This window comes from Parasteatoda tepidariorum, chromosome 10, assembly GCF_043381705.1.
Source record: "Parasteatoda tepidariorum isolate YZ-2023 chromosome 10, CAS_Ptep_4.0, whole genome shotgun sequence".
In the NCBI taxonomy this organism is placed as follows: domain Eukaryota; kingdom Metazoa; phylum Arthropoda; class Arachnida; order Araneae; family Theridiidae; genus Parasteatoda; species Parasteatoda tepidariorum.
In genome coordinates this window covers 79,987,748-80,004,757 of record NC_092213.1, presented here as the reverse complement: position 1 = coordinate 80,004,757, position 17,010 = coordinate 79,987,748, and the positions used below count along the sequence as shown (strand labels likewise).

At 31.3% G+C, this 17,010-nt stretch overlaps 1 protein-coding gene across 1 annotated transcript in view; it reads right to left on the bottom strand.

The window, feature by feature from the left end:
* The window catches only part of LOC107449763 (activated Cdc42 kinase-like), a gene marked incomplete in the record, with an annotated part of 76,446 nt that overhangs the window by 8,998 nt on the left and 50,438 nt on the right, over positions 1–17,010 (bottom strand). The window contains 6 exon segments of the mRNA XM_043054925.2: positions 664–816; positions 4,351–5,660; positions 7,181–7,338; positions 9,969–10,094; positions 14,333–14,472; positions 16,259–16,423. Coding sequence (XP_042910859.2) covers positions 664–816; positions 4,351–5,660; positions 7,181–7,338; positions 9,969–10,094; positions 14,333–14,472; positions 16,259–16,423 — 2,052 coding nt within the window.

The window sequence follows — 17,010 nt, the reverse complement described above, 5'->3', positions numbered from 1 at the left end:
ATAAATTTTAACCAAAAAGAAGCTTACAGAATGAAAGTGCAAAAAATATACACATTTTACAGAGTAATATAAATTTGACTTTTTAACCCTTTCTAAGGCTGTGGTAATTATATTTACCACCACTATAACTTTGGTATGCCATTTCTTATCAACTTCAGCTCTGGTCAAGTAATTTTGAATAAAATTGGTTACAACATGCCTGTTTTTACGGAATGCAAAAAGAAAAAAAAAAATATAATACATAATTCCCTTTTCAGTTTAGAGTAATTATAAAATTTATTTTATATGTGAAAAGAAATGAAAATCATTAAGTTTCTTACCTTTTTATAACATTTATTGGGTAGTAGTAAACATACTTACCAAAAATATTTTAGAATTCAAATTAATTTTATCAACTGATCTAAATTAAATTTTTCATCTAAATCCAAAAAGTATTTTAATGTAGCTTCACTAGAAATAAATGGTCTATTAAAGGGTTAAATATTTTAAATAAAGAAAATTTATTATGTTTAAACCACATTAAAAGAAATATTTCTACTGCGTTCAGGCCGTGCATCCCTAGATTAACACATTTTTGCTTCTAATTTATTCTACCTTATTTAAAAAAAAATTATTAAGTTAAAGTGTTCAAAACTTGATCCAAGTGCAAAGAGTGTTGCTTACCTTCGGGCATTGGGCTTATCTAGAGCAAATTCCAGAAGATCTTCACAACTGACATGATCTCCACCCCTGTACATCAGATGAGATTCTTCTTCAGGTATGTTGTCCAATCCATCAAGTTCACTTTGGATGTCTGTTTCAAATGAATCTTCCAATCTGTAAAAACATAGCTGCTTTACTTGATTTTCTTACTACATATAAACATCTAATGACGGCGTTGCAGTTTTCTATTGTTGTCTGCAGAATTTTATTATAACCGTCTATGAACAGACGACCCAAGTTTTGTGTTTACGACTACTAATGTTCAACTCCGTAGCCTTGTAATTTTGAATCCAATCCAAAAGACAAGGGAACTCCTGGATCAAGTACTGGGAGAAATTTGTCTTTGTGGAGAACTTTTTGATGGAACTAATCCGCATTTGCGTTACATGGTGAGGAAGACCACGAGAACCTCCCACGGTTAGCCTCAGTGTAAAGGGACTCTAACCCATGATCCGTCTTAGACTTAGAGGTTGGGCAGCTCCAACGAGCAGGCCACATCGACCAGAGGTCTATTGTACCCAAACCCTAAACCATGAAAGCCTAATAGCTGAAATAAAATTCAGTAAACAACTTACAAGAACATCTTGCAGTTCCCAGTCATTGATGCAATGCTGCCCTAAATGCTCAAATCTTTGAACAGAATAGACCTCACAGAGTATGTGTCGACTGAGGATATTTCATGTCAACACTGTGGTCGGTGCAAGCCGGATGCGGAATTCGTATCAACCAACCATCGCTGGGATTCGAACCTCATTGCAAAATTTTATTGGCCGGAAAATAAAGTGGTGGGATTCAGTTTTCAACCAGGAATTCGTATCAACCAACCATCGCTGGGATTCGAACCTCATTGCAAAATTTTATTGGCCGGAAAATAAAGTGGTGGGATTCAGTTTTCCCTCATTAATTTCCATATTGTTTTAATTGTCATTAGCATAAAATTAATTAGCATCATAAAGGTAATGTTTTTCTATAAATATTTTTGTATCCTTAATTTAAAGTTATTTTCTGTACTGCTATAATTACGCTTTTGATTTAAGATTTTAAAACTAAGAAAATTGTTTTCTTAATTTTTATTATTATTATAATGTAATTCTGCGCTACATTTTAAGATAAATTTATTTAGAAAGACAGTCTAATCTTAGTAGCCACTTTGCAATTATTATTTTTGTGCAAATACCATTACTGTTATAAATTACAGTTAAAGAGATCTGTTAAAGATTTAGAACTTAACGATCAGCTTCATGCACAATGAGATGGAAGCAAAAATAGTATTTGATATATCCACCCAATTGGAATAAAAAATAGTATTTAATATATCCGCCCGCATTTAATTAACCAAAGATGGTTAAAATGTTTTTTTTAATTAATTTAAAAAAGGGGGGAATATATTACATTGATTAGAGAACTTATCTGTTACAAATCAGAATTAATAACAAAACTGTTCATTAAAATAAAAGTTTAAAAAAATGAGAAAAAGCACAATTTTTTAATTTAACAATGTTTGCCATTTCAGAATTACTGCTTAGATTATTAATTTTATTGTGTTTGTCTCAGAAGTTTTTAATTTTAGCCAAAGTTATTATGGAATATTTTTTTCAGTCTTGTGTTCTCAAAGTTGCATTTTTCTCAACCAAATCTACGTAGAAAGATAATAAAAGAGAAATAGATGCTGCTGGTAAGGTTGGAATAAATGTCTCGTTAATGAGATTTTGCATAAGTAAGAAAATTTATATTTTAGATTAGCGGAACTCTGAGATTCATGGAAACACACAAATCAGTGGAAGAATCACATGCCCTTATTAATTTCCAAGTAAATGTAAGATTATAAAATTGAAAGACATCAGGCCATGTGTAATTGAAATCTACTGAAATCTTTCAGACAACCTCAGTCGTGAAGTTCCCAGTGTAAAACTGTTCAGAACACTGGTAAGGAAGAATTAAACACTAATTTTCAAGTCAATGCAATGTAGGATTTCAATATTGAAATCTATTAGACAATATATTATTGAGATCTTTCAGTTAACTCCAGCTGTAAAGATTCTACTTTCCAGTATAAAACTGTTTAGAACAACACTGGTAAGGAAGAATTAACAACTAATTTCCCAGTCAATGTAGGATTTCAATATTGAAATTTATAAGACAATATATTATTGAGATCTTTCAGTTAACCCCAGCTGTCAACATTCCACATTCCAGTATAAAATTATTTAACACCACAGAGGAATTAATCATTACTGTAATCAGGGTTTCCATCTAATTTCAGAGGAAAAAAAAATTCTTGACTTTTTCCAGGTATTTCAAGGCTATTTTTTTTATGTAAATCCAGATTTTATGTACACCATGCAATTTTTCAGTAGAAAACTTTGATTTTTTAAAGTGAAGTAATAGATTTTGTGAGAAATAAGACAAACATTGGATGAGGGTGGAAACATGGAAAAGTTCCACCAAAATGTGGAACTTTTACAACAAATAATTGTAATAGATGTTAGAATTATTTAAATCGATCTCAATAACTGATTACTGTTACTGACCATTCTAAGGATCGTTATTTTACAAGTATAATGTGAGAATTTTCCATGACAATTCCCAGCTTATTAGAGTCAAAGTAAAACTCCCTGACAATTCCAGGTAAATTCTTCCAGACTTGAGAGAGCCCTATATAAGATTTCAACATTGAAATCAGGGGTCTGTAAAAGGAAAATTGACTACCGTTTAGCAGTACCTTCACAAATTCAACTTTAGAAAAAACGGTAGTTTCACATAATGCTTTTAAAAAAGCAAGTTCTAAGATTTTCCTCCCCACCTCTTAAAATTTTGTTTTTGTTTGCTTTGTTCCCATTAGAAAAGGTAGCATGAGCTTTGTCAGATAGCGCAGTGTGGTAAGCCAAGCTGGTCACTTACGCCATATTAGAGCAAGCTTTTTGTCCCCGATTTTTGTAAAATTTTTTTCTCTCTCTGTTAACTTTACAGAAATTTGAATATTATTCAAAAACATTCGAACATTGTTCTAGCACAACTTAATTATTTCATGAAAAAATTTTTCTCTTTGAAACTTGTTTCTATATGACCCTAGGAAAAATGTGCTCACATAATAAAAATAACTTTTAGTACAAATACTGCTAAATGCATGCTTGCTTTTTTTATTATTAAATTTAAGTTGAAATTTAACCATGGACAATGATATTTATGGAGTTTTAAATTTGATACAATTTTAAGCCCCAAATTTTACAATAGCTAAATTATTTTTGAATATACGAGGAAAAATATATAAAAATTTACCNTTTTTATTATTAAATTTAAGTTGAAATTTAACCATGGACAATGATTTTTATGGATTTTTAAATTTGATACAATTTTAAGCCCCAAATTTTACAATAGCAAAATTATTTTTGAATATACGAGGAAAAATATATAAAAATTTACCAGCCATAAATAATTTTTATTTATAGCGAATTTTTTTGAAAATATCTTCTTGCTTTACCATATTTTTGCAATGATTTTTTAATATAACTTTCAATTTTCACAAAATAGGTACCTTTCATAAAAACCTAGACAGACCCCTGGAAATCAAACAGATAATAACTAAAGAAACAATGAAAAAGGATACATAGATAATGGATTCATAGATAAAGGAAGAAGGGGACTTACGTATATGTTCTGGCAGGTTTTGGTGGAGGCACAGCACAAGTACTACTCAGTGATATAGAACTTGTAAGACTAGAACTATTCAGAGAAGAGGATTCAGTGAGTGAAGTAACACCTTTCGGTGGGGTACCTTCACTAGCTCTTCTCTCTGGGGGCTCTGAACCCACAGAATTGGCATCAGAAGGCACATCAGGACACGACACTTGCTTTGTCAAACTCTTAGTGGCATCTGCACCAGGAAGTATCAGGGGATGCTTGCGCTGATGCTGTTTGAGCACAGGCAAGGGCTTAGTTCTATCTCTCGGTGGAAGTGGAAGAGGATTGGGAAAGGCGTCACACGAACTTTCACTACAACTGACTGTCGTATTGGTACTCGAAGAATCACTCTGGTCCTCGAGTTTCGCATCCAACAGAGTATCTTCTGACTTGGGCAGGGTGCTAGTTTCTTTGGCATAGCGAGAAGTTATGTTTGGTCTGGGAAAAGTCTTTGGCGCTTGCGGAGGAGGTGGCGGAGATCCAAGTGAGGATCTAGTACCATTCACTAAAGAAACACCATTGCTAGCGTTTGCAGCCAGTCGTGCCACTGTTGCAGTATGAGGAGTTGCAGCCCTACCACTGTTTGGTATACCGTGCCTGTTTCCTCTAACCTTCGGCCGAACGGGAACGCCACTCCTCAACATCCTGAGAGGATTGTGGTCCACCGACTCCGATTCTGGGTCCGATGAATCCGTGGCTTGGGAGGGAGTCTGTACGACTTGCCTGCTTCTTAAGTGAGTCACTTCAACGATGGGCTTAGGTGCTACAGCAGGAGGCAAAGACACACTTCTTTCCAAGCAACTTCCTTTTTGCACCAATGAATCATACACTTCTTTAGCTTCTTCGGTAATTATGTCTTGTATGTCCGGAATGGCTTCGGCTTCCTCAGAAAAGTTCCTACGATCTAGCTTTGGACTTGTTTTAAATTTGAAGGAAAATTTTCTTTTGAATGGAGAAGCAGGAGTTTTGGGGCTCTCTAAAGGTGTCTCATTATCAGATCTGTTGTTATCCAAGTCTAATAAACTCTTGCTGGCTAGCTCCTTGGCTATGGCAATAGCAGAATCTAAAGTTTGCGAATCAGCAGCAGATATAGGTTTCACCAAAGCTTGCTTCTTTTTGGAGTTGTCACGACCCAGTTTTAAAGAAATTTCTTTTATTTCACTCTTTACAGCAGTGTTGGTCTCAATGAGTTTGGGCTCGTCGAATGTGAACTCGGGTTGAGGAGATCCTAAAGCTTTAAACACTTCATCCAATAATGAAGGGCCTAAGTCTAATGACTGTAAAGAATAAATTACATTGTACATTAGATGTTAATGCAATAAGAAATATTGTCATATATTTCTTAGAGGACAGGGTAAACAGTTACATAGAATATTGCATAAATACAATACAAATGAAAATCCAGAAATGAACAGAACATACTGTGTTTTCAGTTCTGTAAACAAAAGGAAGGTTCTTGATTAGTTAATTGCTTTTGTAAATTTTTCTAGCAGGGTGCGTAGCTAAATCTTTCAACAAAAAATAAGCACCTTTTAAGTACTTTTTAAGCACTATATACATTAACAAAATGCAAAATAATTTTCAAAGACTTTACATGATCATAATAAAATAACTAGTTTCTTACAAAAAACACCTTTCTTGATTATATTAACCATTATAAAAAGATCAAGAGATTTTTCCGTTCGATATCAGAGGGTGGAAAATGAAGCCTGAAATTGAGAATATCTAGCAAAATACAGCAGAGTAGCACACAGGAGTGCAATAATCTCACCAAACCCAGCGCAATAGACGCACATGCAGACTCGCAAATATTTCCTCAAACATGTAAAACGATTGACGCTTTTATACGCCATGTACCAATGGTACGCCGAAATGTATTGTGGTTGAATGAATTGTGAATACGTTGAACAGAACAATGTAAAAGGCAAGTTTTTGCACAATACGTGGCAAAAATTGACAAGGCAAAGAAAAAAAAATCTTATTTTAAAAAAGGGAAAATTGAGCACTTTTCGAAAACACCCCATGAAAAAAGCCCTTTCAGGGCTTTTAAAAAACAAAAATCGAAAATAAGCACCTTTAAGCACTTTTGAAAATGCTACGCACCATGAATATTATTTGTATATTGTCATATACAAACAGCTACATAGAATAAAGCATAAATAAAATACAAATGAAAATTCAGAAATGAACATACAGTGGTTTCAGTTCGGTAAACAAGAGGAGGGTTCTTGTTTATTTAATTGTTTAGGTTAATTTTTCTACTCATTTAAGGTAAGATTTATGATACATTAAAATGAAACTGTTTCCAAGGGATTTATACAAGGAGCGTACGGTAAGTTAGTTATTGCTTCCAATTCTTTAAATCTAAAACACTAATTATACTTAAAAATAAAGATTTTATAATGAATTGTTTTGTCCCAGAAATAGGTTTTTAGTAATAAAAGCTGAAACCAATTTTTCTTTAACAAAGCAAACGTTATAAGTACAAACAAATCTGTACTGTAATTTCTTTTCTATGCATTTTTTTCTCGTTGAGTAATAATAGTAAAAAGAAAGATGGTTTCCATGAGAAAAGCTCAAAGAGTTTAACTCTCCGAGTGTAAGAAACTTCCCTTTAACTGTTGTGACTCTTAACACAAAAGCTAATTATCAGAGTAATAAAAGTAATTCTAAAATATTGAACATTTTTAAAACTGAACTTTTATAATAAATTACAATATTTTTAAAAAAAACTCAATGAATTTAGTTTCATAATGTGGGTGAGGATATTCATTAAAGGAAAAACAAATAAAATTACCTCAAATTTAGAATTTTCCATAAAATTTCCAAAGTCTTCATCATCACTTATTTCAGTATACTCATGGTCAGGCAAGACCCCCTCCTTGCTATTTCTCTTTGGAGGTGGATCAAGGAGCGTAATGGGAGGCTGATCGTTCATCATTTCTGACCAATTATCTAGAACAAGTTTCACTGTAATTATTGAAATGGAGGGGAGGCCTGCAACATCTACACCCAAATTAACTTACATAAAAGTAAGATATGTCAAAATACAGATGCCCTGTGGCAGAATTTTTCGGGCTATCTGCAACAAAACTGTCTGTAAGATACTTTTAATAATAACAGACATATATGTTACAAATTTAAAATAACAAAAGCGCTGTGCTTACAAAAAAAAGGAATTTTTTTTAATTGAACATATAATAATTTTTTATTCTAATATTATGGGTGACATTCTCGCATATTGTTGGGGGTGGGGGAAATAATGTACAAATTTTTTCTTTCTTGGCATTTTGTAACTAATCATTACAATAAAAAAATATAATTAAAATTCATAAAATCTGTTGCCGAAAAAAGATCGAAGACGAATCGGACTTCTCAAAAAGGGGTTACTTAAATGCGTAATAAATAATATCATACAAAAAATATGGGATTAAAAAACTATTGAGAAATCTATAGCAATAACAGTCAAAAATTCGATAGAATTATTGCCCTAAAAAGTAAATATTCAATTGCACGATTCAAATTTTTGCTATTGTTTGAAATATATTGGGAAATTTAAGAATCTATCTGTGGGCTATCTGCAACAAAACTGTCTGTAAGATACTTTTAATAATAACAAACATATATGTAACAAATTTAAAATAACAAAAGCGCTGTGCTTACAAAAAAAAAAAAAGGAATTCTTTTTAATTGAACATGTAATAATTTTTTATTCTGATATTATGGGTGATATTCTCACATATTGTTGGGGCGGGGGGAGATAATGTACAAATTTTTTCTTTCTTTGCATTTTGTAAATAATCATTACAATAAAAAAATATAATTAAAATTCATAAAATCTGTTGCCGAAAAAAGATCAATGACGAATCAGACTCCTCAAAAAGGGGTTACTCAAATGCATAGTAAATAATATCATACAAAAAAATATCGCATTTAAAAACTATTGGGAAATCAATAGCAATAACTGCCAAAATTCGATAGAATCATTACCCTAAAAAGTAAATACTCAAATGCACGATTCAAATTTTCTAAATTTTTTGAAATATATTGGGATATTTAAAAACCATGTGAAAACCAATATCAATAACTGCCGAAAATACAATTGAAACATTACATCGATTTAAGACACTATCGGCGTAAAAAAGTGATTATCTAAATGCATGCTTCAAATATTACGTGTAAATTTCTGTAGAAAAGAAAACTTACATTTTTAGCTTTCAAAAGAAAAAAATCTTTCTGCTAACTTCAACATTCTGCAACAACGGAGCCGCGCCGCTGCGATTCTGCCACGGGTACAGAAGTATGATTCAAAGCGAAAAAAAGACCTTTTGATTTTTTTTTTTTTTAAAAATAAAGTAAAATCACTAGCTTTAACAATTAATTATTCACATGAAAAAAAAAAGTATTTAATATAGAACTCAATATATTTAAGCTACAAAGCTATTCGATATATTAAGTTCCAAAACAGCTCAGCAATAGTTTCAAAAACACAATTAAAAAAAAAAGAACTATTAATCTATTGTGAGTTATAAAAATGATCTTTTGAATACATACTTGAAACAATACTCACAAATATCTGATGTTTTTTCTTTCAAAAAACTTTAAAAAGTGTTTTATGAATGCAATAAACTATCTAAAATAAAAAGATTTAAAAAACGGTAAAAGATATACTTAACACAATTCCACAAATTGCAATTCTCTATAAACAGCATTAACTTAACAATCTCAAAAGCAAAACCAAAATTGACATATTTGTCAGCTTTTATCTCTACTATTGGTAATTTAATTTTTTTCTATAAATAAGAAAGGCTTAAGTGTGCATTTTTGCATTTTAAGTGCATTTCAAGCGTGCATTTTGCATGTTTAAAAAAAATATTCTTAAGCCTTAATAATAAAAAGCCTTAATATTGAACTGTTGCAGATATGTCTTACCAAACAAACTTAATTATATGGAAAATGATCTAAATAATATAAAATTCTATATAATGCAAAGTCTTGTGTTTCAATGTTTGAGTTATAAATATCTTCAACTGTAAGAGCAAAAAAAAAAGTTTTAATTTGATGTTTAACTCATTTTCATCCAAAGGTGAGTAAACACACCATTTCAATAAATGATTTTTATTAACACCCTGATGTATAAATTTCACTAATTGTCAAGGGTTTTATTGACATCTATAAAACAATTTCGGTAATTACAGCTATGGACTTTACAATTTATTATGATTTCTTTTCAATGTGATGAGGATATACAAAATGGGAATAATTTTTGTGTTTCCCCTACAAAATGCGAGAACATCGCCCATAATATTAGAATAAAAACATATTATATATTCAACTAAAAAAATTATTTTATTTTACCCGAAAGTATTTTTTTCTTTTTTTTTGAAGTAGAAGCTTCTGTTACTTTAAATTAGTAACATGTGTATTTGTTATTATTAAAATTATCTAGTAGAAAGATATTAGTACTGGAGAGGTATGTAGCAGAAAGTATGAAAAAATTCTGCCATAGGGCCAACATAAAAAGCACAAAGAATTTATTACCTGTAAAACAAACTTATCACAAAAAAAGAGAGAATTATTTTTACCAGATGAAGATCCACTCCTTCCGTCTGAGGTGCTGAACTTCTTGAGGAGAGGGATCTTATCTGAAGAGTCAGTTGACAGAGTGGTTAGTGTAGGACTCACATTCTCTTTGTCATCCTGGGGCTTATCTATTTAATAAGAACCTTAATTACAATTCAAACTATACATTTCAATTACAAATCCCTTCTATTCTATACAGGGTACATAGCCAAATTTTTCAACAAAAAATAAGCACCTTTTATGTACTTTTTAAGCTCTCAAAAAATATTTTTAATCACTATATACATTACAAAATGCTAAATAATTTTCAAAGACTTTATATGATCATGATAAAATAACTCGTTTCTGACAAAGAACTCTATTCTTGATTATATTAGCCCAGTGGTTCCCAACCTTTTGTGGACCATCGCCCCCCTCTTAGGGTTGACTGACACACATCGCCCTTTTCTCTTTTTGCTCAAAAACCATTCATTGTTGCTTGTGAGCAACCAAACGCTAAGTTATATTTGAATTTAATTTAATTTGTAATGCAAATAAGGAGGCAATTTTATCCTGCCATTTTTATTAATTAAAAAAATTTTTTTACATCTTTTTGTTATCAAAAAGAAATTATATTTAAAACGGAATAATCAAAACATAAGTACATTTTTTAAAATTCATATTTTAATGTAATCAAAAAAAAGTTAAAACGTTAGCAACTAAAATTTAAGAAAAAAATGAAGAGTGAGAAAGTACATTTTTACCACTTCAATGACTGCCCTGTACTAGCTGTATTTCAGTTAAAGCTTGAATGCCAGGTTTTATGTTCGTCAGATTTAAACGCAGGTCTCCTTTGAAGCAAATATCCAACCTATTTCTTTGCTTTGTAAGGAGCTGGACGATAGAACTAAATCCACTCTCCACTAACGAGATGAGGAGCGGCTCAGTTTGTTTCCACAATTGTGGATAAGTGTCCATAAGCTTTACCCAAGCCAACTCGTAATTGTATTTTTTAAAGACTACTTTATCATATTTCAAATCTAAAAACTCAGTCTGCAAAGAGGAAGTGAGCTTATCCACAACTTCAAAAGAGAAAGGATCGAAAATTCAATCCGGAATTTCTAATTTCATCAAATCTTTAAATCTTGATTCCATATCAGTTTTTAACTGATCAAGATGATCAGTAAAAATTAAGATTTTATTTTCGAGAATATCGATATCTGCCATTGAACACTTTCTAAGAGTTGGAAATTGCATTAGCTCTTTGCGACCAATGTTTGACTTGTAGACATCAAACTTGGCGATGAATGAAGATATGATTCCCTTAGTCTTGATAATGTTCACTTTATTTCCTTGAAGTTATACGTTGATTTTGTACATTTTTTCAAAAATATCCGTGTGGTACGCAGTTTCCAACTTGCGTTGCTTCAAACTCTCACTTAAAACAGGATCATTGGTGTCGAGAAACTCAGTCACCGAGTCAAACAATTCGAAAAAACGGCACAAACAATTTCCTTTTGAAAGCCATCTCACATCTGTATGTAGGAGCAAGCGTTCGAAATCTTCATCATTTTTACAGCAAAGTTCTTGGAACAAACTGTCATTGAGAGAATTAGCTTTGATTTTATTGATGCCAGAAATAACGAATTGTAAAGTGTCATGCAGGGCACCACAAAACTTTTTTGAAGCCAAATGTTGACGATGAATGACACAATGAATGGTGATGACCTCCGGTACTTCTTTTTTAAGGTGCGCTAGATGCCCAGTATGACGACCAGACAGGGCAGGAGCACCATCTGTTGCACAAGCACTTACATTTGTAAAGGTAATTTCTTTTTCCACAAAATAGTCTTTGACCAATTTAAAAATCTACGATCATTTTGTATCAGTGATCAAAGTTCTTGTAAACAACATTTCCTCGTTCATCCAATCTACTTTTACTCTCATTTATGAATCTTACGTAAGCTAATACAATAGCTTTGTTATCTATTACAGTTGAGTCATCAATCTGCAACGCAAATTTACCTTCTCTCATAAATTTAATGAGTTTTGATTCAACGTCTGCGGCCATCTCATCAATAAGCCTGGAAACAGCCTTATTGCTCAGCGGTTTTACCTTATTGCTCGATCCCTCACCCAACATGATTTCAATAATTTTTTTAGTAGCAGGTAAAATAAGAGTTTACCAATTGTGTGATGTTTAGAGTTATATAAATGTTTCGTCTATCAATCCCTTTCTCCTATTACTTGCCTTTTAAAATCGGAGGGATGGGAATGAGACAAGTGAGGTAAATTTGAGGAGAAAAAGGTATATAAAAGACCATGACTTTCAAAAAAAGAGAATTCTTGAAGTTCGGATTTCCACCAGCGATACCAAAACGTATGACAAAAACAATCTTGAACTTGAAATTTTTTAATTTTAAACTATTGTAATTCTTTGTCTACACCAGAACCATAAGCTTCATATATGTTTTCAATTTCGATCTCAAATAGTTTTGTCATAAATATTATTAGCAATTTTTATCTTTTGAATACTCGTCGCCCCCCTAAGGATTATCGCCCCCAGGTTGGGAACCACTGTATTAGCCTTTATAAAATGATCAAGAGATTTTTCGGTTCGATTTCAGAGGGTGGAAAATGGAGCCTGTAGTTGAGAACATCTTGCAAAATGCAGTAGAATTGCACATGAGAGTGCAAGAATCTCACCAAACCCAGCTCAATAGACTAGCAAGTATTTCATTATGCATGTAAAATGATTCGCGCTTTCATACGCAATGGGCTGACGATGCCCCTGAAATAGATTGTGGTTGAATGAATTGCGAAAACCACGCTTTTTACAAAATACGAGGCGAAAATCGTGATAGTAAAGAAAAACATCTTATTCTCGAAAAGGGAAAATAAAGTTCTTTTTAGAAACACCCAATGAAAAAAGCACCTTTAAGGGGCTTTTAAAAAATTAAAATAAGCAGTTTTCAGAAACGCTACACACCATGCTATATTCTCCTATTGATTTTTAGAAGCAAGAAAAGTATTTCATGATAGTAAGATTGAAAATAATAATTTGTTACATGGCGAGTCAACAAAAGTGGCGAATTAAGTCAAATAAGTAACTCTTTGTGCATCGGTTCTTTTTTAAATTCAATAAATTATTATTAATTATTAATGTTGCACATTAAGAAAATAAGGAGGACCCAAAATGAGCACTTATCAAAAATCAAAGTTTCATTTACTAAAATAAATTTATTTACTAAAATAAAAGTAGACCGATACAGATACAAAATATAAAGAACATTTCAGGCAAGGCACAAAAAATTAATGAATTTTGTAGAGCTTATAAATATTTATCTGCATTATAAATCTAAAGTTATTTATATCCCACTAATTATAAAGCATAATCAATTGCAATTAAACTATTCACAAATATGAGAATAATAAGGGTGGTAAAAATAATATCTTTGCTAACCTATAAACCACATTAGAGAATCTATACTTATGTGATGACATTTGTCTATTAAAGGTTAAAATCAAATACAGCGAACTCTCGCTATTAAGATGTCCACAACAACAGCTCCCTTTATTATGCTAATGCTTCGTGGTCCCGGCAAACTTACATATGAATTAATGCCAGGCTCCTCTCAATATTACGATATCCTCTGAAGAAATAAACCCCTCTAAAACGATTTTTTCTCTCCAAATTTCAACCTTATTTTTCCATTTATTATTGGTTTTAAAATAATGGAAAAAATCTTATTTTATCATCTTTTGCAATCTTCCCTGACAAAAGTAGAGTCCTGACCACCCCAAGAGCTTCCATTCTTAGAATTGCCTCCCTTATCTCTTAAGAAGTCACAGATGTAACATTCCTATCTTATTTTACGTTAAAAGCTGATTATGATTCACAAATGACTACAAGCGTCACATTAATTTCTGAATGATAATTTTTTTTGTAGAGGGTAGATGGAGTACCATTCATAAACGAAAATCATTTTCGTGCTTTGTCTTAAATGCATACTTTGTTGGTTGACTTGACAGTAAAAATAAATAAATAATAACAATAATAATAAACAAACAAAAATATCAGATTATTTTCAATAAAAATGGTTTTCAGGTATGTTTACAATTCTGAATTTATTTAAATTGTTTTCAATATTTAACCATAATTAACACACTGCAAATAAATTTTTTATATAATATATAAATATATTCATAGTTAATACATACATAACATTTAAATTTAAAAAAAAATCGTATTGTGAGCTCAAAGTACGTAGGCCCTCGATACAATAATCCCTCTACAACAGTATATTTGATAGGATTCCAAAAATATTGTAATAGCGAGGTTTTACTGTAAATCAAAAAATAAAAGATTCAGAAATTTTTTTCTTACATGGAGTAACTATTTGCCTTGGAAGTTGGTGATATTTATCACCTAAAAACGATATATCACCAAAAAATGCTCCGTCTAACCCAACATGACCAGTGTGCTTGAAATCTCCTTGGGGACGAGAAATCATATCAGTTTTTAACCTAAAAAAAAAATGCTTAATTAATTGCTTTCAATCCAGTTTTAATTCCAAATATTTAGTAATTGTTACAAGTTAGGGAATTCAACATAAAAACTTAATTTCTAAGATTAAATGTAACTATTTTACCAATAAATGTGATTTTTGACCATGGAAATATGAGAGTAGCTGCAATCTTAAGCTCCAATAGTATCACGAGAAATTTTTCATCTCTTATTACGTTAACTGACTTCTTTAGTTATTTCATGAAATACCAAGTTATTCTATGAAATAACCGAATTATAAAATTTAACACACACATGCAAAAAACACACACACATTATATAAGTCATGCTCATATAATGGGTGTCTTTTTGCCATTATAATTTTTATTTGCTATTTAGTAGTAAGTTGAAATCGATAGCCATATAACAATGACAAACAAGTGCTACTTTGGTTCAAAAAGTCAACTAAAAAGTAAATTTCTTAAACAAAAGACAAAAATTAACATTTACAAAACACTCCTACTACCTGTGATCTACATGGTAGTGAGTGTGAGACTCTTAATAAAAAAGTGAACAAATTGCTGATTTTTGAGAGAGAGATACTTAAAAGTATTTTTGGTGCAGTCTATGAGAATAACAAATGGCGCACCATTTTGGTGCAGTCTATGAGAATAACAAATGGCAATTACAATCATGAGCTATATAAAAGGTATAAACAACCACACATAGTTCATATTATTAAAGCCTTTCACATTTGATGGCTGGGACACCATTATAGATCTGAAGACCGAAACCCAGAAAAAAAGTAAACATTTTTTTAAACCAGAAAGTACAAGAAAAAGGGGTCGTCCACCAACTAGGTGGCTGGACGCAGTTAAGAAGGACCTAAAGAAAGTAGGAATAACTAACTGGAAGGCCATGGCACAGAATAGATCAAGATGGCAAAACCTTATTGATACGTCCTTGGTCTGTCATAGGCTGTAGTGCCGAAGAAAAAGATTTAGTAGCAAGTGAGCTACAAAGTTTTTTTTATTGGGTAGTAATTCAACTTAAAAGGTTGGATTCTGCTGATATAGCGCTAATGAGGCATCTTTAACTTTACTTTCCTGGGTTTGAGCATCGAGTTCTTCAAAATGAACTCTTATAAAAAAAATTTGCAGTTCTTATGTAGGGTTGCCACTCAAATCTGGAAAAAAATTCCCTGTATATATTATACATAATATATTAAGAGGAAACAACAATTCCTGTGCTCTTGTGTGAGCTATATTGGGCAAACTATATTTATTAGTTTTAATTGCTGGAAAAACGTAGAGAGAAAAAAGTAACAGCAGAACATATTTAAATAATGCTATAATAAATTAAATAGCTTAAGTTGAGCTGAAATATCATTCTTAAATATCCTACAGATTACGTTTTGAGTGGTCACCATTTTTTAAAAGGCGAAAATAAACAATAAAATTCCCTGTATTTTCCCAGTTCGTAAAGAGTCATTTGTAGAGAGAAAAAAGTAACAGCAGAACATACTTAAATAATGCTATAATAAATTAAATAGCTTAGTTGAGCTGAAATATTATCCTTAAATATCCCACAGATTACGGTTTGAGTGGTCACCATTTTTTAAAAAACGAAAATATGAAATAAAATTCCCTGTATTTTCCCAGTTCGTAAAGAATTTAGTTTCAATTCTATTTTAGGTGATTTTTAAATTCCCTGTATTTTCTAGGCTTTCTCTGTTCTCCCTCAGTGGAGTGACAACCCTGTCATGTCTACGTCACAATAGCAAAATAAGAAGAACAAAACATTCACCTTCTTCGACTGGCATACAGGCCGCATTTGGAATCTGCCCTGGAGAAACTTGGCCTGTGGGTAGGAAAATTTGTAAGGTAGGCAACAGTGTGAGCAGGATTGAAGAGCCCTGTTTTCCCATTGATTAAAACACCCTTCCAGATGTTGATGCTGTCAGGTAAAGGTCTGAAAAACAACTTTCCAATTAGATGAAATTTAGAAAGAATATAAACATATTTTTAAGTATGATTTTCAACTAAGACATGGATCTACAACATTTTTGAACAGTGCGTCACAAAAATTAGAAAATAACACGGAGCTGTAATTATCAGGGGTGATTGTGAACCTGATTCAAAAATCCTGAAAATTTCTTGAGTAAAATCATTAATGACGCATTTAAAAAAATAGCTGTCTTTATAAATTTCTTTTAAAACCACAAATATTTCTGAGGTAAAAAAGAAAATTTAATTTAAAAAAAAAATTGGAAAGAAATATTAATTAATGGTATTTAGTCTATTAATTTTTCTCAAGACTGATTTCAGTTTGTCTGCCATACAGCAAAAATTTTTTTTTGATAATAACTTAGGAACCAATTTAGTGTCCTCAAAATAAATAACATATTTATTTTGAGTACAATACCTACAAATTTTCATAAAAAAAAAAAAAAAAAAAAAAAAAAAAAAAAAAAAAAAAAAAAAAAAAAAAAAAAAAAAAAATTTTTTTTTTTTTTTTTTTTTTTTTTTTTTTTTTTTTTTTTTTTTTTTTTTTTTTTT